Source organism: Ylistrum balloti, unplaced genomic scaffold (genome assembly GCF_031769215.1).
Source record: "Ylistrum balloti isolate Yb309-2 unplaced genomic scaffold, AGI_CSIRO_Ybal_v1 Utg370154, whole genome shotgun sequence".
Classification (NCBI taxonomy): domain Eukaryota; kingdom Metazoa; phylum Mollusca; class Bivalvia; order Pectinida; family Pectinidae; genus Ylistrum; species Ylistrum balloti.
This window is the reverse complement of record NW_026782153.1, coordinates 123,004-144,412: the sequence shown is the minus strand read 5'-3', so window position 1 is coordinate 144,412 and position 21,409 is coordinate 123,004. Positions and strand designations below refer to the sequence as shown.

The window sequence follows — 21,409 nt, the reverse complement described above, 5'->3', positions numbered from 1 at the left end:
CCTGTATGTTTACTGTACTAAACAGGTAAAACTTCGGATGGTCCATCACTTGTATTTTTAACATTGCATCATTCTTTCATGAAGCTGACCCACTTGTATATTTTCTGCCCTCAATCTTGTGAACAAATATTGTAATGTGAGAATATAAAATAAATTCAACATTCTCCAAAAGAAGAACCAAACATAACTAAGAACAATATATATTATTTGATGCAACTTTTTCCAGATTCATAAACAAAAATTGCTTCTAACCCTGGAAATCATATTTATTTCTATTGTTACAAGACACCACTCAACACCTTGATCATGTTTAATATCATTTAATTGTCTATTTCAAGCACTCAATATCTCCATCATCATCATCACCGGATAATAATTGGCAGGTCTAACTCTTCACTACTGTTTTAGAATCTTTTGTTTTTGACGTACGTTTGAGAAAGCCATCGAATTCCCTAGGAATGAGCTGGTCACTGTCTTTACCAACTCGGTAAATTACACCTGTAAATTTGGCCGTGTATTTGTCATTGATCTGTGGAGGTAAAAAGAAACATTAAAATATCTTACAACAGTTCTGATGATATAGTTTACTTATTCTTTTGATAGCAGTTTTATTTCTTGTGAAGTCAGCAACCTTAACACTGTTGTTCTGTATGTTATAGGGATACCAAGCTGTATTAGGGAAAGCATGTCTATTCCGAGTGACTGTCCTGAAAAAGACTTTCCAGGAAATCCATTTTCGAAAGGAAGTAAAGTCATGCATGTTATACCAATAGGATCTCCAGCTATGTTTCTTATTGCAGTTACAATTATCTCCATTTTTAATTCTCGTCAATATTTTATTGGTCCATAAATATACCAGATGAATACTTACAAAGTCCACCATCTTGTATAGTGTCTATTATTTCAGAGATACTACAGTTTCAGAAATTCTGTGATTTTGCCTTAAGAAGCTCCAAGTAGTGAAATGTTTTTTTTCCATTGTTCAAACTTTTGTGAAAAATTCTTTTGTTTTTAAAAGTCCTGAAATACTGGTGGAGTAAGGATTTCTCTATTCATTTTCTATATGCCTTTTGTCAGAATTCTATTTTTTACTAATAACAGAATTAAACTCTACAGAACAATAAGCATTAGCCTTGTGTCTACTGTTTGATTTTTGGTATTTTAGGCCTCGTTTCACGTCTGTAACCATGGAAACTTTAGGCCTGTGGACAAAACTTTCAACAGGAATCATAGGGTAAAACTATTTATAGAGTGTCTATATGGGTGACACCTACCGTTAGAGATATAGGGAACTCGTCGTCCCCGGTAACAGGTTCCTCTGGCATGGTGATGAGGTTTTTGTTTGATTCTATTCCCTGTGAAAATAAACATGAGTGTTGCCATGTAGGTTTAAATACTGTACTATCTAATCTAAAACTAAATTTCTTTCTTTTAAAATCATAATTTTTACACCAGAACTTGTAATTTAATATCTCAACAAAACTTTTGAGTTCTAGATTTATCAATAACTAAATGGTTCAAAATTTATCAACAGAACTTCAGAACAGTCCCAATACAAGATACAAGTTGTAAACAAATATCCCTACAAGATACCTGTTGTCCTTACCAACTGTACCTTTCCTTTATTCAATATTGCCTGATTTATTCTACTACAGGACATGAGAAATAGGTGAGAAAATATTTGACAGTCGCTTACCGCCTTCCAAAGAGCGACCACCACATGTGAAGCCGTCACCACTGTGTCAGTAGCTGTGCTGACAGCGATCGGCAAACGCATCCCAGTCAGATCGTTGGCAGTCTAAAAAAGAAAACTAAGTGTAGTGCATGTATTTTGAGTGATGATCTGAGTTGAACAATTTTCTAAATTTTTAAATCATAAACAAAATTCACCCTTTGTGCCCAGTTTGAATAATTTATTGTTTTATGTTCTATAAACAGCCAGTGTTATTTAAGGACATGCCAGGTTTAAATGGTGGAGGAAAGTCAGAGTTCATGACCAGGTTTAGATAGTGGAGGAAGGTCAGAGTTCACGGCCAGGTTTAAATGGTGGAGGAAGGTCAGAGTTCATGGCCAGGTTTAGATGGTGGAGGAAGGTCAGAGTTCACGGCGTGGAGGAAGGTCAGAGTTCACGGCAAATGCCATCTTCTTGAATATCTGATGACACTCCTATGTAGCATGAACAACTAGGTCCAATGATGAGTATCTTCCTCTGTTCTTCAGGAATAGCAATAACACAATATTGTTTACCAGACAGACCACAAATCAGAAGTGGTGACTTGATAATGAACAGGGAGGACGACCATGATAATAAGAGGACGATGACAGAAGAGACTGATGATAAGGGGAGGATGATGATAAGAGGAGGACACTGATAAGGGGAGGATGATGATAAGGGGAGGATGATAATAAGGGGAGGACGATGATAAGGGGAGGATGATGATATGGGGAGGACACTGACAAGGGGAGGATGATGACAAGGGGAGGATGATGACAAGAAGAGGACAATGATAAGAGGAGGACACTGATAAGGGGAGGATGATGATATGGGGAGGATGATGATAAGGGGAGGATGATGATATGGGGAGGATGATGATATGGGGAGGATGATGATAAGGGGAGGATGATGATAAGGGGAGGATGATGATATGGGGAGGATGATGATAAGGGGAGGATGATGACAAGAAGAGGACAATGATAAGGGGAGGACACTGATAAGGGGAGGACACTGATAAGGGGAGGATGATGATAAGGGGAGGATGATGATAAGGGGAGGATGATGATAAGGGGAGGATGATGATAAGAGGAGGACACTGACAAGGGGAGGATGATGATAAGGGGAGGATGATGATATGGGGAGGATGATGATAAGGGGAGGATGATGATATGGGGAGGATGATGATATGGGGAGGATGATGATATGGGGAGGATGATGATAAAAGGACAATAATAAGAGGAGGTGAAGACAAATGAGATGAGAAAACAAAAATGGAAAATGATTTGATATCAGGTTAGCAGTAATACATGGTAACACTAAATTTTGCCAGCAACATACAAGTCAGATGTTTGTAAGGTAAATATGGAGGATGTAGTGTTCCCTTGCTTTTCATTACCTACATTGTAATCTTTTATTCTATATAAAAACAAAGAGAAGATAACTCTGTTCATACCAGTTCTGCTCTAACAATCGTTTCAGACTTTTCTTTAGATTTCTTCATTTTCATTTGTCGATTCTGAAATGGAAAAAAAAATATTTGTATAATAAAGAAGTTATATCACTAGTTTTAATTATAAATGGAATATAATGGATCACTTAAACCAGATGGAAACAAATTCTACATCATTCACACTGAGTTTGTCACAGGTACAGTAAAACAACAGAGACATCATTCACACTGACTTTGTCACAGGTACAGTAAAACAACAGAGACATCATTCACACTGACTTTGTCACAGGTACAGTAAAACAACAGAGACATCATTCACACTGACTTTGTCACAGGTACAGTAAAACAACAGAGACATCATTCACACTGACTTTGTCACAGGTACAGTAAAACAACAGAGACATCATTGTCACTGACTTTGTCTAAGGTACAGTAAAACAACAGAGACATCATTCACACTGACTTTGTCACAGGTACAGTAAAACAACAGAGACATCATTGTCACTGACTTTGTCTAAGGTACAGTAAAACAACAGAGACATCATTCACACTGACTTTGTCACAGGTACAGTAAAACAACAGAGACATCATTCACACTGACTTTGTCACAGGTACAGTAAAACAACAGAGACATCATTCACACTGACTTTGTCACAGGTACAGTAAAACAACAGAGACATCATTCACACTGACTTTGTCTAAGGTACAGTAAAACAACAGAGACATCATTCACACTGACTTTGTCACAGGTACAGTAAAACAACAGAGACATCATTCACACTGACTTTGTCACAGGTACAGTAAAACAACAGAGACATCATTCACACTGACTTTGTCACAGGTACAGTAAAACAACAGAGACATCATTCACACTGACTTTGTCACAGGTACAGTAAAACAACAGATTCTGGTACATCATTCACACTGACTTTGTCACAGGTACAGTAAAACAACAGAGACATCATTGACTGACTTTGTCACAGGTACAGTAAAACAACAGAGACATCATTCACACTGACTTTGTCAAGGTACAGTAAAACAACAGAGACATCATTGTCACTGACTTTGTCAAGGTACAGTAAAACAACAGAGACATCATTCACACTGACTTTGTCACTAAAACAACAGAGACATCATTGTCACTGACTTTGTCTAAGGTACAGTAAAACAACAGAGACATCATTGTCACTGACTTTGTCTAAGGTACAGTAAAACAACAGTGACATCATTCACACTGACTTTGTCTAAGGTACAGTAAAACAACAGAGACATCATTGTCACTGACTTTGTCACAGGTACAGTAAAACAACAGAGACATCATTCACACTGACTTTGTCACAGGTACAGTAAAACAACAGAGACATCATTGTCACTGACTTTGTCACAGGTACAGTAAAACAACAGAGACATCATTCACACTGACTTTGTCACAGGTACAGTAAAACAACAGAGACATCATTCACACTGAGTTTGTCACAGGTACAGTAAAACAACAGAGACATCATTGTCACTGACTTTGTCACAGGTACAGTAAAACAACAGAGACATCATTCACACTGACTTTGTCACAGGTACAGTAAAACAACAGAGACATCATTCACACTGAGTTTGTCACAGGTACAGTAAAACAACAGAGACATCATTGTCACTGACTTTGTCTAAGGTACAGTAAAACAACAGAGACATCATTCACACAGACTTTGTCACAGGTACAGTAAAACAACAGAGACATCATTCACACTGAGTTTGTCACAGGTACAGTAAAACAACAGAGACATCATTGTCACTGACTTTGTCTAAGGTACAGTAAAACAACAGAGACATCATTCACACAGACTTTGTCACAGGTACAGTAAAACAACAGAGACATCATTCACACTGAGTTTGTCACAGGTACAGTAAAACAACAGAGACATCATTGTCACTGACTTTGTCTAAGGTACAGTAAAACAACAGAGACATCATTCACACTGACTTTGTCACAGGTACAGTAAAACAACAGAGACATCATTCACACTGAGTTTGTCACAGGTACAGTAAAACAACAGAGACATCATTGTCACTGACTTTGTCACAGGTACAGTAAAACAACAGAGACATCATTCACACTGACTTTGTCACAGGTTGTCACAGGTACAGTAAAACAACAGAGACATCATTCACACTGAGTTTGTCACAGGTACAGTAAAACAACAGAGACATCATTGTCACTGACTTTGTCTAAGGTACAGTAAAACAACAGAGACATCATTCACACAGACTTTGTCACAGGTACAGTAAAACAACAGAGACATCATTCACACTGAGTTTGTCACAGGTACAGTAAAACAACAGAGACATCATTCACACTGACTTTGTCACAGGTACAGTAAAACAACAGAGACATCATTGTCACTGACTTTGTCTAAGGTACAGTAAAACAACAGAGACATCATTCACACAGACTTTGTCACAGGTACAGTAAAACAACAGAGACATCATTCACACTGAGTTTGTCACAGGTACAGTAAAACAACAGAGACATCATTCACACGGACTTTGTCACAGGTACAGTAAAACAACAGAGACATCATTCACACTGACTTTGTCACAGGTACAGTAAAACAACAGAGACATCATTCACACTGACTTTGTCACAGGTACAGTAAAACAACAGAGACATCATTCACACTGAGTTTGTCACAGGTACAGTAAAACAACAGAGACATCATTCACACTGAGTTTGTCACAGGTACAGTAAAACAACAGAGACATCATTCACACTGAGTTTGGAAAATATTCAGATTTGTCACCGTTACAGTAAAACGGGGACTCCAAACTTGTCAGTTTTCAGACATTCAAATTCTGGAGAAAATTCCTGAACTAAATTGTTGACACTTTTTACATAAATTTATCAACTAGCTAGATATAAGATGTCAACTTTATGCTTAATTCCATGGAATAGACACCATGATAATATCAGTATTGAGTTTCATGATATGATGTTTCTTGTGATAGGTCAAATGAAAGCCTTCCTTTTGTTGACATTTAACTTTAAAATTCTGTAAACAACCTATTGTTTTTATCTGTAAACAACCTACTGTTTTTATCTGTAAACAACCTACTGTTTTTATCTGTAAACAACCTGCTGTTTTTATATCATGTTATACTGTAAACAACCTACTGTTTTATATCATGTTACACTGTAAACAACCTACTGTTTTTATATCATGTTGTACTGTAAACAACCTACTGTTTGTATATCATGTTGTACTGTAAACAACCTATTGTTTGTATATCATGTTACACTGTAAACAACCTACTGTTTTTATATCATGTTATACTGTAAACAACCTACTGTTTTATATCATGTTGTACTGTAAACAACCTACTGTTTTTATATCATGTTGTACTGTAAACAACCTACTGTTTTTATATCATGTTGTACTGTAAACAACCTACTGTTTTATATCATGTTGTACTGTAAACAACCTACTGTTTGTATATCATGTAAACAACCTACTGTTTGTATATCATGTAAACAACCTACTGTTTTTATATCATGTTTTACTGTAAACAACCTACTGTTTTTATATCATGTTTTACTGTAAACAACCTACTGTTTTTATATCATGTTGTACTGTAAACAACCTACTGTTTTATATAATGTTACACTGTAAACAACCTACTGTTTGTATATCATGTAAACAACCTACTGTTTGTATATCATGTAAACAACCTACTGTTTTTATATCATGTTGTACTGTAAACAACCTACTGTTTTTATATCATGTTATACTGTAAACAACCTACTGTTTTTATATCATGTTTTACTGTAAACAACCTACTGTTTGTATATCATGTTGTACTGTAAACAACCTACTGTTTTTATATCATGTTATACTGTAAACAACCTACTGTTTTTATATCATGTAAACAACCTACTGTTTTTATCTGTAAACAACCTACTGTTTTTATATCATGTTTTACTGTAAACAACCTACTGTTTTTATATCATGTAAACAACCTACTGCTTTTTATATCATGTTACATAACGGCTGATTGTTAACAGAATCTCTAGACGTACCAAATAAATAGACTACTGTAAAGTAGAATTTTAAAATACCGTCAGGGCTCTCGATCTGCTAGATTTGGGGCCGATATTCAGCCCCATTCCTAATGCAAAATAGTATCTTTTTTTCCCCAATTTAGACCCTAAGTTTTCCCAATTCTATGGAAAACACCATTATTTTTCCCAATTCAAAGGGCCCCGGGCCCCAGTCCCAAAATGGGGTGTGAGAGCCCTGACCATTGATGACCTGTTTATTTTCTGTGCTTTCATTTTAAGTCAAAGGTGTAGAAGTAACTGATTTTAGTAATTTTTAAAAAAAATTTAGCTTCTAATCTGACAAAAACTTTCTTAAATTCTTTTTACTTTATCAAGTATTGCAACTTCCATTAATACAATATCACAACACAAAATCTCTGACAGTCATAAATAATATCAAAACTAGAAATTTGTCACCAATCAAGTTCCCTCATTGTATACAACACTTATCACCATCACAAAAATGTCACATGAAGCGGAAAGTGTTGCTAGCTTTCCCTGCTTATGTCTACAAACAAGGTCATTTCTTTTTGCAACAAAAGAAAGATTTATACGGAGACTCCTGAAAAAGTACAATGAGAATAAGACCAGGTGTTCTGGATGTGTAAGCGTATTCAGCTTCATCGTCAACACTCACCAATTAAATCTTGGTCAATCCAAGTATGTAAAGTCATGTTCAACAAATTCAACCCTTATGACCTTCAATAAGAGTCAAGGTCACTTTTCACAAACTTTGTTGGGTTTCATCCCAGCTACCCATCAGCCAAATACTATGAATTTGGTCTGTTGTTTTTTTAGAAGAAGTTGTTAAAATGGAAAAGTTGAGGACATAAGCTCACTTGGCCCTTTTGGCTAGATGAGTTAAAAACTGTTAAGATGTTCAAATTGTGTACACTTTAGTCTCTCAATTTTACCTTGATCAATTCATTGTGCAGTTCCAGGTTACTTTCAGTTGCAAAGACTGCAAACCCTGATGGATACAATTTCTGGTAAAATAGCTTTTGACGGACATACAAAACTTCGCCAGGTTTCCCGACATCTGTCAAAATACATGTACAAGAGTGAATTCACAGTAACTGATTCACACGTAAACAGATTGAGATCACAATGGAAATTATACGTACACAAGGAAACTTGAAGTTTGATATAGAAATAAATGTTTTCTGAAATGTCAAATTCATTATAAGAGAAGATTTTATATGAATTTTTTATGAAAAATTTACAATAAAGTTTACTTACATTCTTATTGAAATTGTGTGCCTCAATTCACCATTTAAATAAACATGTGATACATGTACTTAATTCGTGGGAATTCAATATAGATATATTTAGATCAATTTACAAACATCTGTTTTGCTTTTGAAGAGTGTGAAATATTTGTGTAGATTTTTTTAATTAATACAATAAAAACAAAACAAATCAACAGAATTCTGTGGAAATTATAAGTAACAGGCATCTTTACATAAAATCTGTGACCTAGTCAGGGACTGAATTCGGGATTCCCCAAAAGTGCTATATTTAGACAGTCTATTTCTATATTGGCAAGGAGTATTTCAACCCATTTCATCAATCCAGGCTGACCTTAGGATATATATTTTGATGCTGAGAAAAATTTAAAAAGTAATAATAAGAAAGAGTTCTAGAAAGGTACATAACAGTCCAAAATTTGCAGCTTCAGCAAAATATTAGATCATTTGATAAAAACGGCCTTGAATTTGTTTCCATTCAATACGTGATTTATAAATCAGGCCATATTTTGTTTTCCTTTTTTTGTTTCAGTTTAAACATGACAAGCTATCCTAGATGTACACCGATGCCAATCCCACTATGATTTTTATAAGTTCTTTTTGATCTCTCTATCAAATGGATAATTTCCCTTCTTTATCCCCCTCAAATAACCAAAGATGTACAACTAGGGACCAATGGGAAATCTGAGACTGATTGATCCAGTACTTCTCAATATAAAACAATAATTATATACAATTGTCATAATCCAAGATTGCCACCTGACAGTCATTTACTTTTTTCTAATCAGTCTCGCAAGAAATAATGGTGAGAAATTCATGTTGCGCAAAAATGTAAGACTGTTGTCTGCAGGACAATTTGTTTTTCATCCAGTTCTTAAGAAAGTTTAAAAGAAAATTGTGAAATTGTGAAAAAAAAAAATCAACTAAACCAAAGGGATATTGGTTCCAACAATGTTTGATTTTTCTCTGTTCTTTAAATTTTGAATCTTTTCTGTTCTTTTCTTTCCTCTGCTTTTGCTCTCAATGATTTGAAATTTGGAAAGTCCTCTTCAGAAATAAGATGGCCATCAGCTATACTGATTTTCTGATTTGACCAAAAATTAAAATGCAAAACAAGGGACCACTGGAAGCCTATGGAAGAAATTTGAGAAAATTTATCCTACACTTTTTGCAAATCATTGATAAAAAATTTTCCTTGTAAAAATCAAAGATGGACATCTGCAAGCCATTTTTATCTAAAGGGCACAACTATAACAATAACAGTTTAAGGAGCGACAATGAACAGATGACAGAATGGAGGATCACATGGTCATCTGAAAATTCTTTCAACATATTTAAAAAAAAACCCTCATATGACCTGTATACATTAGCCCAACTATCATATACATAATTTTGAACTGTGAATACCAACATCCCTGTAGCCCTCAACAGCTAAATCTATAAGTAGATGATGAAAGCTGTGTTTCTTCAACCTTCTTATCTTAGATAAAACACTTACGTCTGACATTCTTGAGAAGAATGACCTTGGCCTTCTCTAAACGAAAGTACTGAGGGTCAGTAGTGACTTTGTAGATATAATGTCGTGTCTTGAGTCGTGGTTGTCTTGTTTTCTTATGTAGTGGTACTTCATTCACTCGCTCAACTATGTAAGTTGTCTGCAAAAAAAAGTTTCAGATCTAGAATGATATTGTACACTAATACTGACTTACCTTACATTCATTTTTATGGATTTATTCTCATAGATTTTGTGAGTAGTCTTCATCCACAAATTCACATGAGGACATAAAGCTATATTGATTTTTGAAAAACCAGAAAAATTGCATGAAAATATGATATTACAGAAAAATTAAGTCATACAGAGACACATCCATGCATTATCATACCAAATATATTGTGTTTATGTCTTTTTATACTTAAACTTGACAGTTTGACTCAAAATGAAAAGATATCCGATCCCTCGATTAAAGAAGGGATATTGCGATTTTCACCTGGGGCCAAGGATATCTGGTCCCCAGCATTTTTGGAATGTTTTTTCTTTTTCATTATACATTGTTCAATCATACTCGACTAATTCAATAACTTTTGTACAAAATTACTTTTAATCTGGAAAAGTCTAACACATGGAATAGCCACAAGCCTTGGATTCAAATATCTATGTCCCGAAAATTTTAGCCTCTCAATGCAATGTCATAAAAAGGTTTTTTCTAATCCTACCAAGTTAAAACAGTATTTCGTACATATTTTGTAAACTCAAGAAACAATATTTTGAGTGTGACAATATGTAAACTGATCCCAATCAATGCATGATTTTTTTTAATTGCTATTTTGGTTGGTTGTAAAGTGATTTGATTTCACATGAAATTATAAACAAAGGTGAGAAAAACAATTTGATTATAGGCCTGGATGTTGTAAGATTATGATATGAGTATATGCATCTATAACTGTTACTAGCTTTTGAGAGAAATAAACCGATCACAGTCAGTGAAAAAAACAGCCACAACTTATTTCACCATCAACAATATTCTGAATCAAGTCTTACCCTGACTGGCTGAAAGCTTAAGGAGGAAGGTACCAGTCGCTGTAGACATTTCGGACATGGCTGAATACTCAGTGGGTTTACCACCTTTGCAATTTGAAGTAAGGAGCGAAGCATCATCGCAGGAAAGTGTTTATCTGAAAAATATAAAAAAAAAATCATCTGTTAAATATTGTTGTGACTATCTCCTAGGAATGTGATTAAGAAAATTAAAAAAATGTCTAAGTTCAGAATGAACAAATCATTATCTTTATTATTCAATAATTCTCATTTAAAGAGCTTTAATGTAGTGGCATATATATATATTTACATCATTATTTATTCATAATTATATCATGCTAACACACTCTCATTTCTAAACACACATTCTGTCATTCCCATCCATTCATTCACTTGATTTGAATTTAATCTCCTGGGCTCACTTCAGCCAAAGTAACCACCAGTAAAAGCAAATTCGCTGAATATCATTAACAATTTTGTTACTGAATTAAATTGCATGGCGGGTATTCAGGCCCCGAGATTGTCTGCATGCAGCTTTTCCTGGCCTGGATTAATTGATAACAACTGACGCTTTGATTAGACCACATTTTGAAAAAACATGTTTTTGATCGAATAACAGTTAAATAACATGATGATTAAAGCTGTTGAATTCCATGTTTTTATTACACCTGCGAAACTTGAACTAAACACATGAAAAAATCAATGCCATCTTGGATTATGACTGGTTCACTACCCAATGGACTTCCAAATTTGACTTTTACTGTGAAAGTTTACCATTTTTTATTTTTTGAGGGAGTTGGGTTGGTGGGAATGGGGGTGGAGAGATGATGAATGCCAGAACTCCCTTGTAATAAAAGAGGGAAATAAGCAACTTATGCATGGCTGTGCATTGATACGAATATTGTGACAAAAATCATTACTTTCACAGGCATGCTGCAAACAATTATCTTCTGAATGTCAACCTTCCCTCACTTGTTATACAGTCTGGGATCCGACATTAATCAATGCAAGACTGATAGATCTTCAGAACATATATGAATACCCCAGACTCTTCATATACCAAAGCCAGTGGGATGATACAAGATAAACATATTCCTGGTGAGTGAGAGTCCCATACTGGCCCTGAAGTCTTCTGTAACACGACAACTGGATCAAAGAATCTACCAAATCAGTATAATCCATAAGCTGAGTGACAAGGGGAAATAACTAATGGTCTTAGCTGTATGTAAATTCACCCTTTTCTATTCATTTTTTACTTGGTACACAGGTGTAAAACAAAATAACCTAAAATTGTATCCTTATTAGATGATTATGATATTAAAACATTAATATACTCTTGTTGTATTTGTGATAGAGTTGAAATAATATCGGTGATTAATAACTTACAATAACTTACAAAATCACAAGATGTCACAAAATGTGAAACGTTGTCTTGTGTCAGGTTTGGAGCAATATATATGAATACTGATATGAATTTCGAACCTTCGTGAAAGTTGTGCAACCGTGTAGTAGTAATCAAATACATGATAATTAAATAGCAATATGCAATAAATACCTGTGACATGTATTTCTGATCACTGGTCAACCCTAAATAAAAATTAAAAAAATTCTTCTACAACAAACGTGAGGGTACGGTCAAGTTCAATCCAGCATCGTTATCAATAAAACACTCTTGTTGGTCATTATATTGCCTCTGGAAATAAACATACGAAAGACTAAGATGATTCACCGACAGTGTTTGTTATTTTATCCAATCAAAATCGTTCGTTGTAGTTTATTCGACAAACCAAAACAAAGATGGTAGGTAGTGGGTGTTTCCTAAAACTACCTGCATGTGATCAGATCGTTTCAGTTACATCAGAAATAATCATACATACATTTACATTCATACTGTATACACCCATCTCTCCCTACAGCTTATGAAAAGACAATGTAGCTTTATACTAAAATCGAATATGTGGAAAATGTATGTGCCATTAAGTTTGAACTGTTTCAAATATTAATTGGGTGATCTCTGAGAACACATTGATTTTTCATATACCTTCAAAGCAAATTTTTGGATTGTAGTGTCGTTACAATGAATATATTTATGGCAAATTGATATGTTTTGAGTTCAGATGAAACTAAAAATGAAATTATTATTAATTCAAGAATCCAGCACGAGCGTGCAGGGACATTTTGGTAACCGTAGGTTAGAGTAAATGCACACTAACTTGTCTTAAATAAAATTAATTGTGACATAGTTATAGACTTTTATTTAAGTCATAACATCATGTCTCTATAAAAAGTTGGGAGGAAATGGGTCACGGATAAGTATTCAAATGAAGTGGAAAGAAAACGCATACGAATCAAAAGGTCTGTTCCTCATTGACCAGATGATACCGTGTCATGTTCCAAAGTACTGTTCAGTAACTCCAAGCTGATATATGAAAGTTGATAGAGTGTCATAAGAATTTTGATTATCGTGTCTTACATAATAAATTGATTTTGTTGGTAAGACTTCCTTTTGCACACAAAAAGGTAAAAAATGCCTTAAAATATAATTCAAAAGAGAGTTTTTTTCTGATTTGTTAAGTTATTGTGGTTCGAGTTATGAAATTGACTTGATATTAATGTGTAATAGAACTATGCATTCCCAACAGTTTCTCCAGTGTGATGATCCATGGCTCTACCAACTGAGCCAAAGAAGCATGCTCTGAGTGACAGACACTGAATTTAACACTTGTCACACCCATCAGATCCTTCACAGATAAGATAATATAAATCTGCATGGAATCTTGGAGAAAAAATTTCACTTGCAGTACATTTAACTGTACAAGTCACTTTCACTTCCTATGAATGAAATATTCTTTTTGTAAACCAATTTATTCAGTTTCATTTATTATTATTTTATTTGTGATATTAAATTGTTTTACAGAGATTCAGATTTTGTGGAGACTTAGATTGCCCGGACTGGGTTCTGGCTGAAATCAGCATTCTGTCACGAATGGTAAGACAACCCCAGAAAACTAAAATTCAAATTGTAGTACATCAAGCCAATAAGATTTATCAACAGTTTCCAGTCTATGTTGATAACCATGTATATGTCTTTTACTTATTGTATGGTGTTTATTTTTCAGACATCAGTGAAGATGAAATTACTTTGTATACAAGTCATAAAGGATCTACTTGATGAAGGAATCGATGTAAGTTTTTACTGATTGTGATCTCATGTTGTCCAGCGACGTTCGTTATAAACTTTTAACATTTTTTACTCCTTCTGGAAAACTTTTGAACAGATTTCAATGAAATTTCACAAATACCTTCCATGGCTAAAGGTGCACAAAAGTTTTTAATTATATGGTCCTCAACCTCCAGGTGCCTGAGAGGTAGGGCCAAAAAGGGTCAAATTGATTGAAGCTTCATAATCTTCTTCTCAATACCCAGATAATGCATAACCAAATACTCATCTTGGATAGAAGTGTCTTACAGTGCTTTATAAAACTAGTAAATTTCATGACCCCAGGGTCTCACATTTCCCATTGGGGAGGGGGTAAAATTGACTATATATTAGATAGGAAAATTACATTTTTGACTATAATTTGTTTGTTTTCTTCTAGAAATTGTTCAAATTTGGTAAGAATTTTTAATTTGTATAAGCTGACTGTTTGATGAGCTGCTCCTATTGAACTTGACTGACTCCTAGGGGCTGATGGCGAGGCCAAAAATTGGTCAAATTGACTGAAATTTCAAAGATGTTCTACTGTTCCTGGATGGAAGATCTTATAAAAGAAAGTTAAAATCTTGAGAGTATTTTTTTAATTCAAGCTTGGTTAGAAACCTTAGCATGGAACAGCAGTTAATGTATACACAATTAACATTTGCATTGTGTACAAAGTTTTCAAGTTTTATTACGTTTTTCAACAAAATAATTTCTATGACATGTTACAAGAACTATTATGACTCAAATGACAGTTAAGGCCCCTGGGGCCTCTTGTTTGCCATTTTTCTTGGTACTGTCGATCATCCCAGTGAATGGGTGGTCGGGTGGCGCAGTGATAATACACTTGCCTTTCACCTAGCCGTTCGGGGTTCAATTCCTGAAAGGTAAGGGTCAGCGACCACTTGGGTTTTTCCCCAGGTACTCTGGTTTCCTCTCACAATAAGACTTCTTGTGCGCTTACATTTGGGCCAACAAGAGTGATTAGTATAAGTTGAAATAATTTTTTTTAAAACAAATAAAGTTTAAGTTATTATTATCCAAGCGGAAATTGTATCATTGTTGTGTGGCTCAGTGGTAGTGGACTCAGTCTGTTTCTGGATTCTGAGGGGACTCAATAGGGGAAATGGAGTGAGCAAAGTTTTATAAATTGTTCTTATTCTTTTGGAATTATTGAATATTGGTCTGAAGCATCCATTGGTGAAGGGAAATTGATTTTGTATAAATGATGAACCTATGGGACAGAAGGTTGGGGCCAAGTAGGAAGATACAAGGCTTTTCATTTCAGTTTAGATTAAGCAATTTCTGTGAAGCCAGGTTGCACTATAAACTCCTCGCTCCATTTGTTAAAACATATTTGAAGTTTTTGTATCAAATTGAAATCCTTGTTTTCTTTATTGCAGTATGAGAAAGTCTACAAACTGACGTCCGATGCTAAGTTTGGTGAGTTATCCCAAGTGTATAATAGTACTTTCTATGAACCTTGAACATACTCCTTTATATTGTAGAAGTAAAACTGTCTATATGGTGTAAGGTCCCCTGTTAAAGATTTTCCTGTTAACTCATATAATGTCATTTAGTTGAGCTAAAAATCAATTCATCAATAAGGCAAAGCTAAAACTGACCCGATGTTCTTGGGAGTTTTATAAGGACATTTAATTAAAAAATTAGATTAAAGGTTTTTAAGCTTAAAACTTATTCAATGAAGCAAATTTTTTGATGAAAAATTAATTATTTATTAGGCTGTTACCTTTTTAGGTATTAGGGTTGGGATTTTTGATTGCAGTTAAATGCTAGTCCACCCATTGAAAACTGCACACTTTTGAATACGTAATGTTTGGTTTAGAAATTGGTGATGTGAAGGCAAGTTTAGCGGCCCTCAGTTTCGTGCTTTCCAGTGCTGCTAAATATGGCATTGACGGAGAATCCCTCTCTAATGAACTTCAGCAGTTAGGTCTCCCAAAAGGTAAGCTGATCTCCCAAAGCAAAGAGAGATAATTATTGGGAAACATCACTTTTAGAATGATAAGAATATATGGTGTCTTCCTTAGCTGGTGCAGTAATATCAAACTGTTGTATTATCTTCCTAAAATAGTAACAATGAAACAGAATTATCTCCCCTTCCCTAAAGAATCAAAGTGAGAATACCAAGTTACCTCCCCTTATGAAACTAGGACAGGCTTCAGGATGAAATTTGCCTTAAAATATGATGTGAAAACTGTGTTACCCTCCTCCTTTTTCTACATCTGAATTAAGCTCAAAATATTGAGTTATCACCCCTTTGTAAAAAAATGTTGAAATACATATTGAAACTGCTGGGTTGTCTTCTCTGATATAAAGTGTTATCAGGGGAAATAACTCAAATTTACCAACTACTCTAGTGCCACTTATTTTTGCAGTTTTATTCATCACATTGTATCATCTGATTTCAGAACATACTGCAGCATTATGTAAATCCTACAGTGATGGTGTAGATAAACTACAAACTCATTTTAGAAAGACTAGTCTGCGATGTGAGTATCCTGCTGTTTGTTTTATTTCATTTTGTGTTGTTTCACGTGGAAAACATCCATAGTTTTCCATTTTTTTTCGATTTCATAGTTTCATAGTCTCGCTGATGAAAGTTTGAAAATCAAGTTTGTGTATTCATGTCAACTGTTGGGAAAATCCTCAATGTGTTTTTGTTGAAATTAAAATCAATACAAAGTTGTTTACAGGCTGATATTTGCTAAATGAATACACATTCAGGTCACCTAAGACAAAGTCACATGGTGACCTATAGCCATCATGCTTTGTCAGTCTTCATCCGACGTGCGCCATACACCATGCATAAACTTTTGACATTTTAAACTTCTTCTCAAGTTCCACCAGTGGGATTGAGCTAAAATTTGCATGAAATGATCCTGAGATGGTCCTGATCAAAGTGTTAATACTTTTCAGTTCTGTCTGAAATCCAAGATGGCCACCATGGCTGCGATCTTGGAAAAGATATCTTAAACTTCTTCTCCAGTTCCACTGGTGCCGTTGAGGAAAGGTAGCCAAACAAAGTGTTGTTATTTTTTGATCTTGTCAAGACTTTGACACTGCAGCCAGGGACGTCATTTTGTAACATAATTGCGTAATCTTTGTTTCCTTTGCAACACCTATTTCAAACTTCTTCTCAAGTTTCAACAGTGTGAATGAGCTAAAACTTATCTAAAATGGTTCTGATCAAGTGTTGTTATTTTTAGGTTGGTCTGAAATCCAAGAGGGCTGTCATGGCCACCACCTGGAAAAAAAACATTTCTAGGTCAAAAACATAATTTTCACATTACATGAATAAGGCAGATATTTCAAATGTGAAAAGAAACCAGTACTCTTTATTGAACGACAGTTATAAATCAAGGTCAAGGTCACTGTTGATACTTATTAAAAGGGAGTAGGAACAATAATTATGGCTAGAATTTGAATGAAATGTTCCTGGAGAGAAGCTGACCAGTTTTGTTTGGTGTAATAAGGAACATCTTGTGTTCACAGTCTTTAATGTGAGTTTGGTCTACTTGAAGTATGTAATGGGTCAGAGGGACATTATCGGTAGTTTATTGAAGATACAGATATGAAAATGATGATCACAACTTGTGTTTGTTGTTTTTCTATAGTATCCCATGTTGACTCGGTGCGATGGAGAGTTGACTATGTCCTCAGTTCTAGTGAGTTAAAGGTGAGTACATATTGATGCAGTTCATTAGGGAGTGAACTATGTCCTCAGTTCTAGTGAGTTAAAGGTGAGTACATATTGGCTCAGTTCATTAGGGAAACAACTATGTCGTCAGTTCTAGTGAGTTAAAGGTGAGTACATATTGACTCAGTTCATTAGGGAGATAACTATGTTGTCAGTTCTAGTGAGTTAAAGGTGAGTACATATTGGCTCAGTTCATTAGGGAAACAACTATGTCGTCAGTTCTAGTGAGTTAAAGGTGAGTACATATTGACTCAGTTCATTAGGGAGATAACTATGTTGTCAGTTCTAGTGAGTTAAAGGTGAGTACATGTTGACTCAGTTCATGAGGGAGAGAACTATGACATCTTTTCTGGGTGTTAAAGGTTGAGTTTCCATGTAATCTCATTAAGGTGGAGAGTGGAAAATGTCGTCAGTTCTAGCAGGTTAAACATGAGTTATCATGTCCTGTTTTCTATGTGTAAACTGCTGATCTTATTAAATTGTAAGTTATATGTTTATGAGTAATCTTTGCTTGTTTTTTTCTATTCACTTGACATTGGTGTCTAGTTCTGATTCCATCTCGTTGTACCCTATTTGTTTTGTATCTCCTTCAAGAAAGTCAAATATTACTTACAGCACGTAAACCTTATAAACAACCCTTAAATCCATGGTATGTATTATGATAGAAGTTGTATCAGAGACATTCTGTATTGTTTTATCAGAAGGTGGACAATGTCGTGATCCTCAAATCCATGGTATGTATTATGATAGAAGTTGTATCAGAGACATTCTGTATTGTTTTATCTGAAGGTGGACAATGTCGTGATCCTCAAATCCATGGTATGTATTATGATAGAAGTTGTATCAGAGACATTCTGTATTGTTTTATCTGAAGGTGGACAATGTCGTGATCCTCAAATCCATGGTATGTATTATGATAGAAGTTGTATCAGAGACATTCTGTATTGTTTTATCTGAAGGTAGACAATGTCCTGAGGTTTTTTGAGTTAACATGTTCAATTGGAGAGTAGGCAGTGGACTGCATGATATTTTTTTTTCTCTGTCAGGACGTAAATTCTCCCTGTGTCCAGTTACAGTTGACCACTAAGAACCCAGACACTGGTGCAACATCACCAATCTCCTTCACAGTATCAACAGAGAAGTTCCGTGTCCTACTCAGCGGTAAGTTACCCCTGTGGGGAAGTTTTACATTTTACTCAGCAGAAAAGCAACTTTCTAAATGCATTTTAACCATATTTCTTTAGCATTTCATCTAAAAATAGTAACAACTGTTACAGGCTGAAATTGCTTCATCATAGGAAGGTACTCAGCAATTCTTGCCCTTGAAGGCATGCTATACAATAAAAGTAGGTCACAGTGACCTTTGCTTTTTTCTAGTTTTTGAATCAGAGAATTATGGTCACACCAATGTTTCTTCATATTTTATGCATTTCACCAAACTAGAGGAAATTTAGGACCTAAGATTATTAAAATTTCACACAGATTCGCTAAACATCTTGTGTTAGTACTTCATAAGTGGACATGTAACATGAACCATAATTTGGTAACAGTGACCTATATTTATCACTTTCATTTATCAATAACTACTTCCATATGTCTTTAATGCAGTAACTAACAAAATGATTTGTTCTAGATTATTTTTGTATATGTAGATAAGGGAGATAATTTAACTTTTAATGTCGGGTTGTATATAACCTTAGAGCCTTTTTCTTGTTTTTATTTCAGAATTAAAACAAGCCAACAGTGTCATGGAGTCTTTATCATCTTGATGGTCAACACATCTTAATTAAAAATCTAATTAGGAAAAAAAAAGAAAACGAAAGAACCACACAAAATTGTTGGAATCAGAATCTAGCTTGATGTAATGTTACCATGGTGATCATTCACTGTTGATACTTTAGGGTTTTATTTGATCTTTATGTAGTCAGAAGAGTGTGTAGATGAGATCTTTCTCTTAATTGATTACGTGCATCAGTTTCTTATACACAAGACAATACACTTCCCAGTGAGAGATTTTCCTGTCTTGTCGGATTTGTGTGGTACATATTCATGACATTTGGTGCAAAGTGACACAATGATTAAAACATAGTTATATTCAGTTGTCTTTCTGAAGTATAAAATGAAAAGAGATTAATGGCTGAGGTATGGAGTGTCTGTCCTCGGCTGAGATATGGAGTGTCAGTCCTCGGCTGAGGTCTGGAGTGTCTGTCCTCGGCTGAGGTATGGAATGTCAGTCCTCGGCTGAGGTATGGAGTGTCTGTCCTCGGCTGAGGTATGGAGTGTCTGTCCTTGGCCGAGGTACGTAGAGTCGGTCCTTGGCTGAGGTAAATTGATCCCAATCACCAAACAAATTCTTTCGTTGTAATGTATTACAGGAAGACAAGGCTTTATTCTGTTGTTGATATGATGTAGTAAATACATTGTACAGTAATGTAATGAAGGATTAACATTTTCGTCCATACTTGTGATGGATTTTATTCCTAAATTTGGGTTTATTACAGTACATGTGATTGTATTGAGATCTTTATACACAAAGATAATTGTACAGAGAGGAGTACAGGTCACCTTACTGGACCTGAATGTAGTTTTATTGAGTACAAGGACTATAGTCTCGTTATGATTGAGGTCCTCCCTGGGGTACTGATAATGTCAGGGTTTTCTGTGTTAAAAAGTATTACATGGATATATGACTGCATTGATCTATTACAGTTTCTATTCCATGTTTACTTAACAATGACTGCAGGGTGTCCGATTCACCACTGTGATGATTTGCTAAAATGTGAAACTACACAAATATTTAATTATGACAAGTTATGTATGTTACTACTGGTGATTAGGAATCGAACAAAGATGACAGATTTAGAGGAAACTGATGTTTTACCTCCTGTTCAATTATGTCAAATATGATGAAATTATGGAAATAAAACATATTTTATTATCTTATTAACAGGTTCCGGTTATATTTCCAATGTAGGGAGCTATAGGAAAAATGGAAACAGAATTTTTAGCTCAACATTATCCCTCCATCATCATGGTTAACTATTCACATTTTTCTGTCCACAAACAATTTTATCTATTTCTTGAAAAGCACAAGATGGATCTCAAATTTCTTATGTAGGTTCCACTTGGCCCCTAATTTTAAGAGGGATCAAAAGAACAAAATGGCTGACAGGTGGCCATCTTAAATTTCTACATTGAACGATTGTTATCAGTATTTCTTTAGAAGTACGGTATGGATCCCTCTCAAGTTCTCTTCTTTGTCCCTAGTTGTGCCCGTTTGACTGATCAGAAAAAACAAAATGTCTGACAGGCAATCATCTTGGATTTGGCATTAAAAGATTAATTTCACTATTTCTTAAGAGAAATTTTCAAATTTTATGTAATTTACAACAGAAACGAAGGAGAGGAAAGAAGGGAAAAGATCCAACTTTAAAAGTGACTAGTAAAAAACTAGA

The 21,409-nt window shown here is 34.9% G+C and overlaps 2 protein-coding genes across 2 annotated transcripts; one reads left to right on the top strand and one right to left on the bottom strand.

Annotated features, from left to right (window-relative positions):
- Window positions 1–304: 304 nt before the first annotated feature.
- Window positions 305–12,680, bottom strand: LOC132550871 (large ribosomal subunit protein bL9m-like). Its single transcript, XM_060214960.1, has 8 exons — window positions 12,590–12,680; window positions 11,038–11,171; window positions 9,997–10,153; window positions 8,166–8,290; window positions 3,168–3,230; window positions 1,697–1,798; window positions 1,275–1,355; window positions 305–529 (listed from the first exon to the last, which is right to left on the bottom strand). Exons 2-8 carry the CDS (start codon window positions 11,152–11,154, stop codon window positions 386–388), a joined length of 789 nt encoding a protein of 262 aa, XP_060070943.1. The 5' UTR covers window positions 11,155–11,171; window positions 12,590–12,680; the 3' UTR covers window positions 305–385.
- Window positions 12,681–13,957: 1,277 nt separating this feature from the next.
- On the top strand, window positions 13,958–20,897 carry LOC132550872 (COMM domain-containing protein 4-like). The gene is made up of 8 exons (XM_060214961.1): window positions 13,958–14,023; window positions 14,154–14,219; window positions 15,637–15,676; window positions 16,080–16,199; window positions 16,666–16,746; window positions 17,872–17,933; window positions 19,001–19,115; window positions 19,680–20,897. The coding sequence occupies exons 1-8, from the start codon at window positions 14,021–14,023 to the stop codon at window positions 19,721–19,723; spliced, it is 531 nt and encodes a 176-aa protein (XP_060070944.1). The 5' UTR covers window positions 13,958–14,020; the 3' UTR covers window positions 19,724–20,897.
- The last annotated feature ends 512 nt before the right edge of the window (window positions 20,898–21,409 follow it).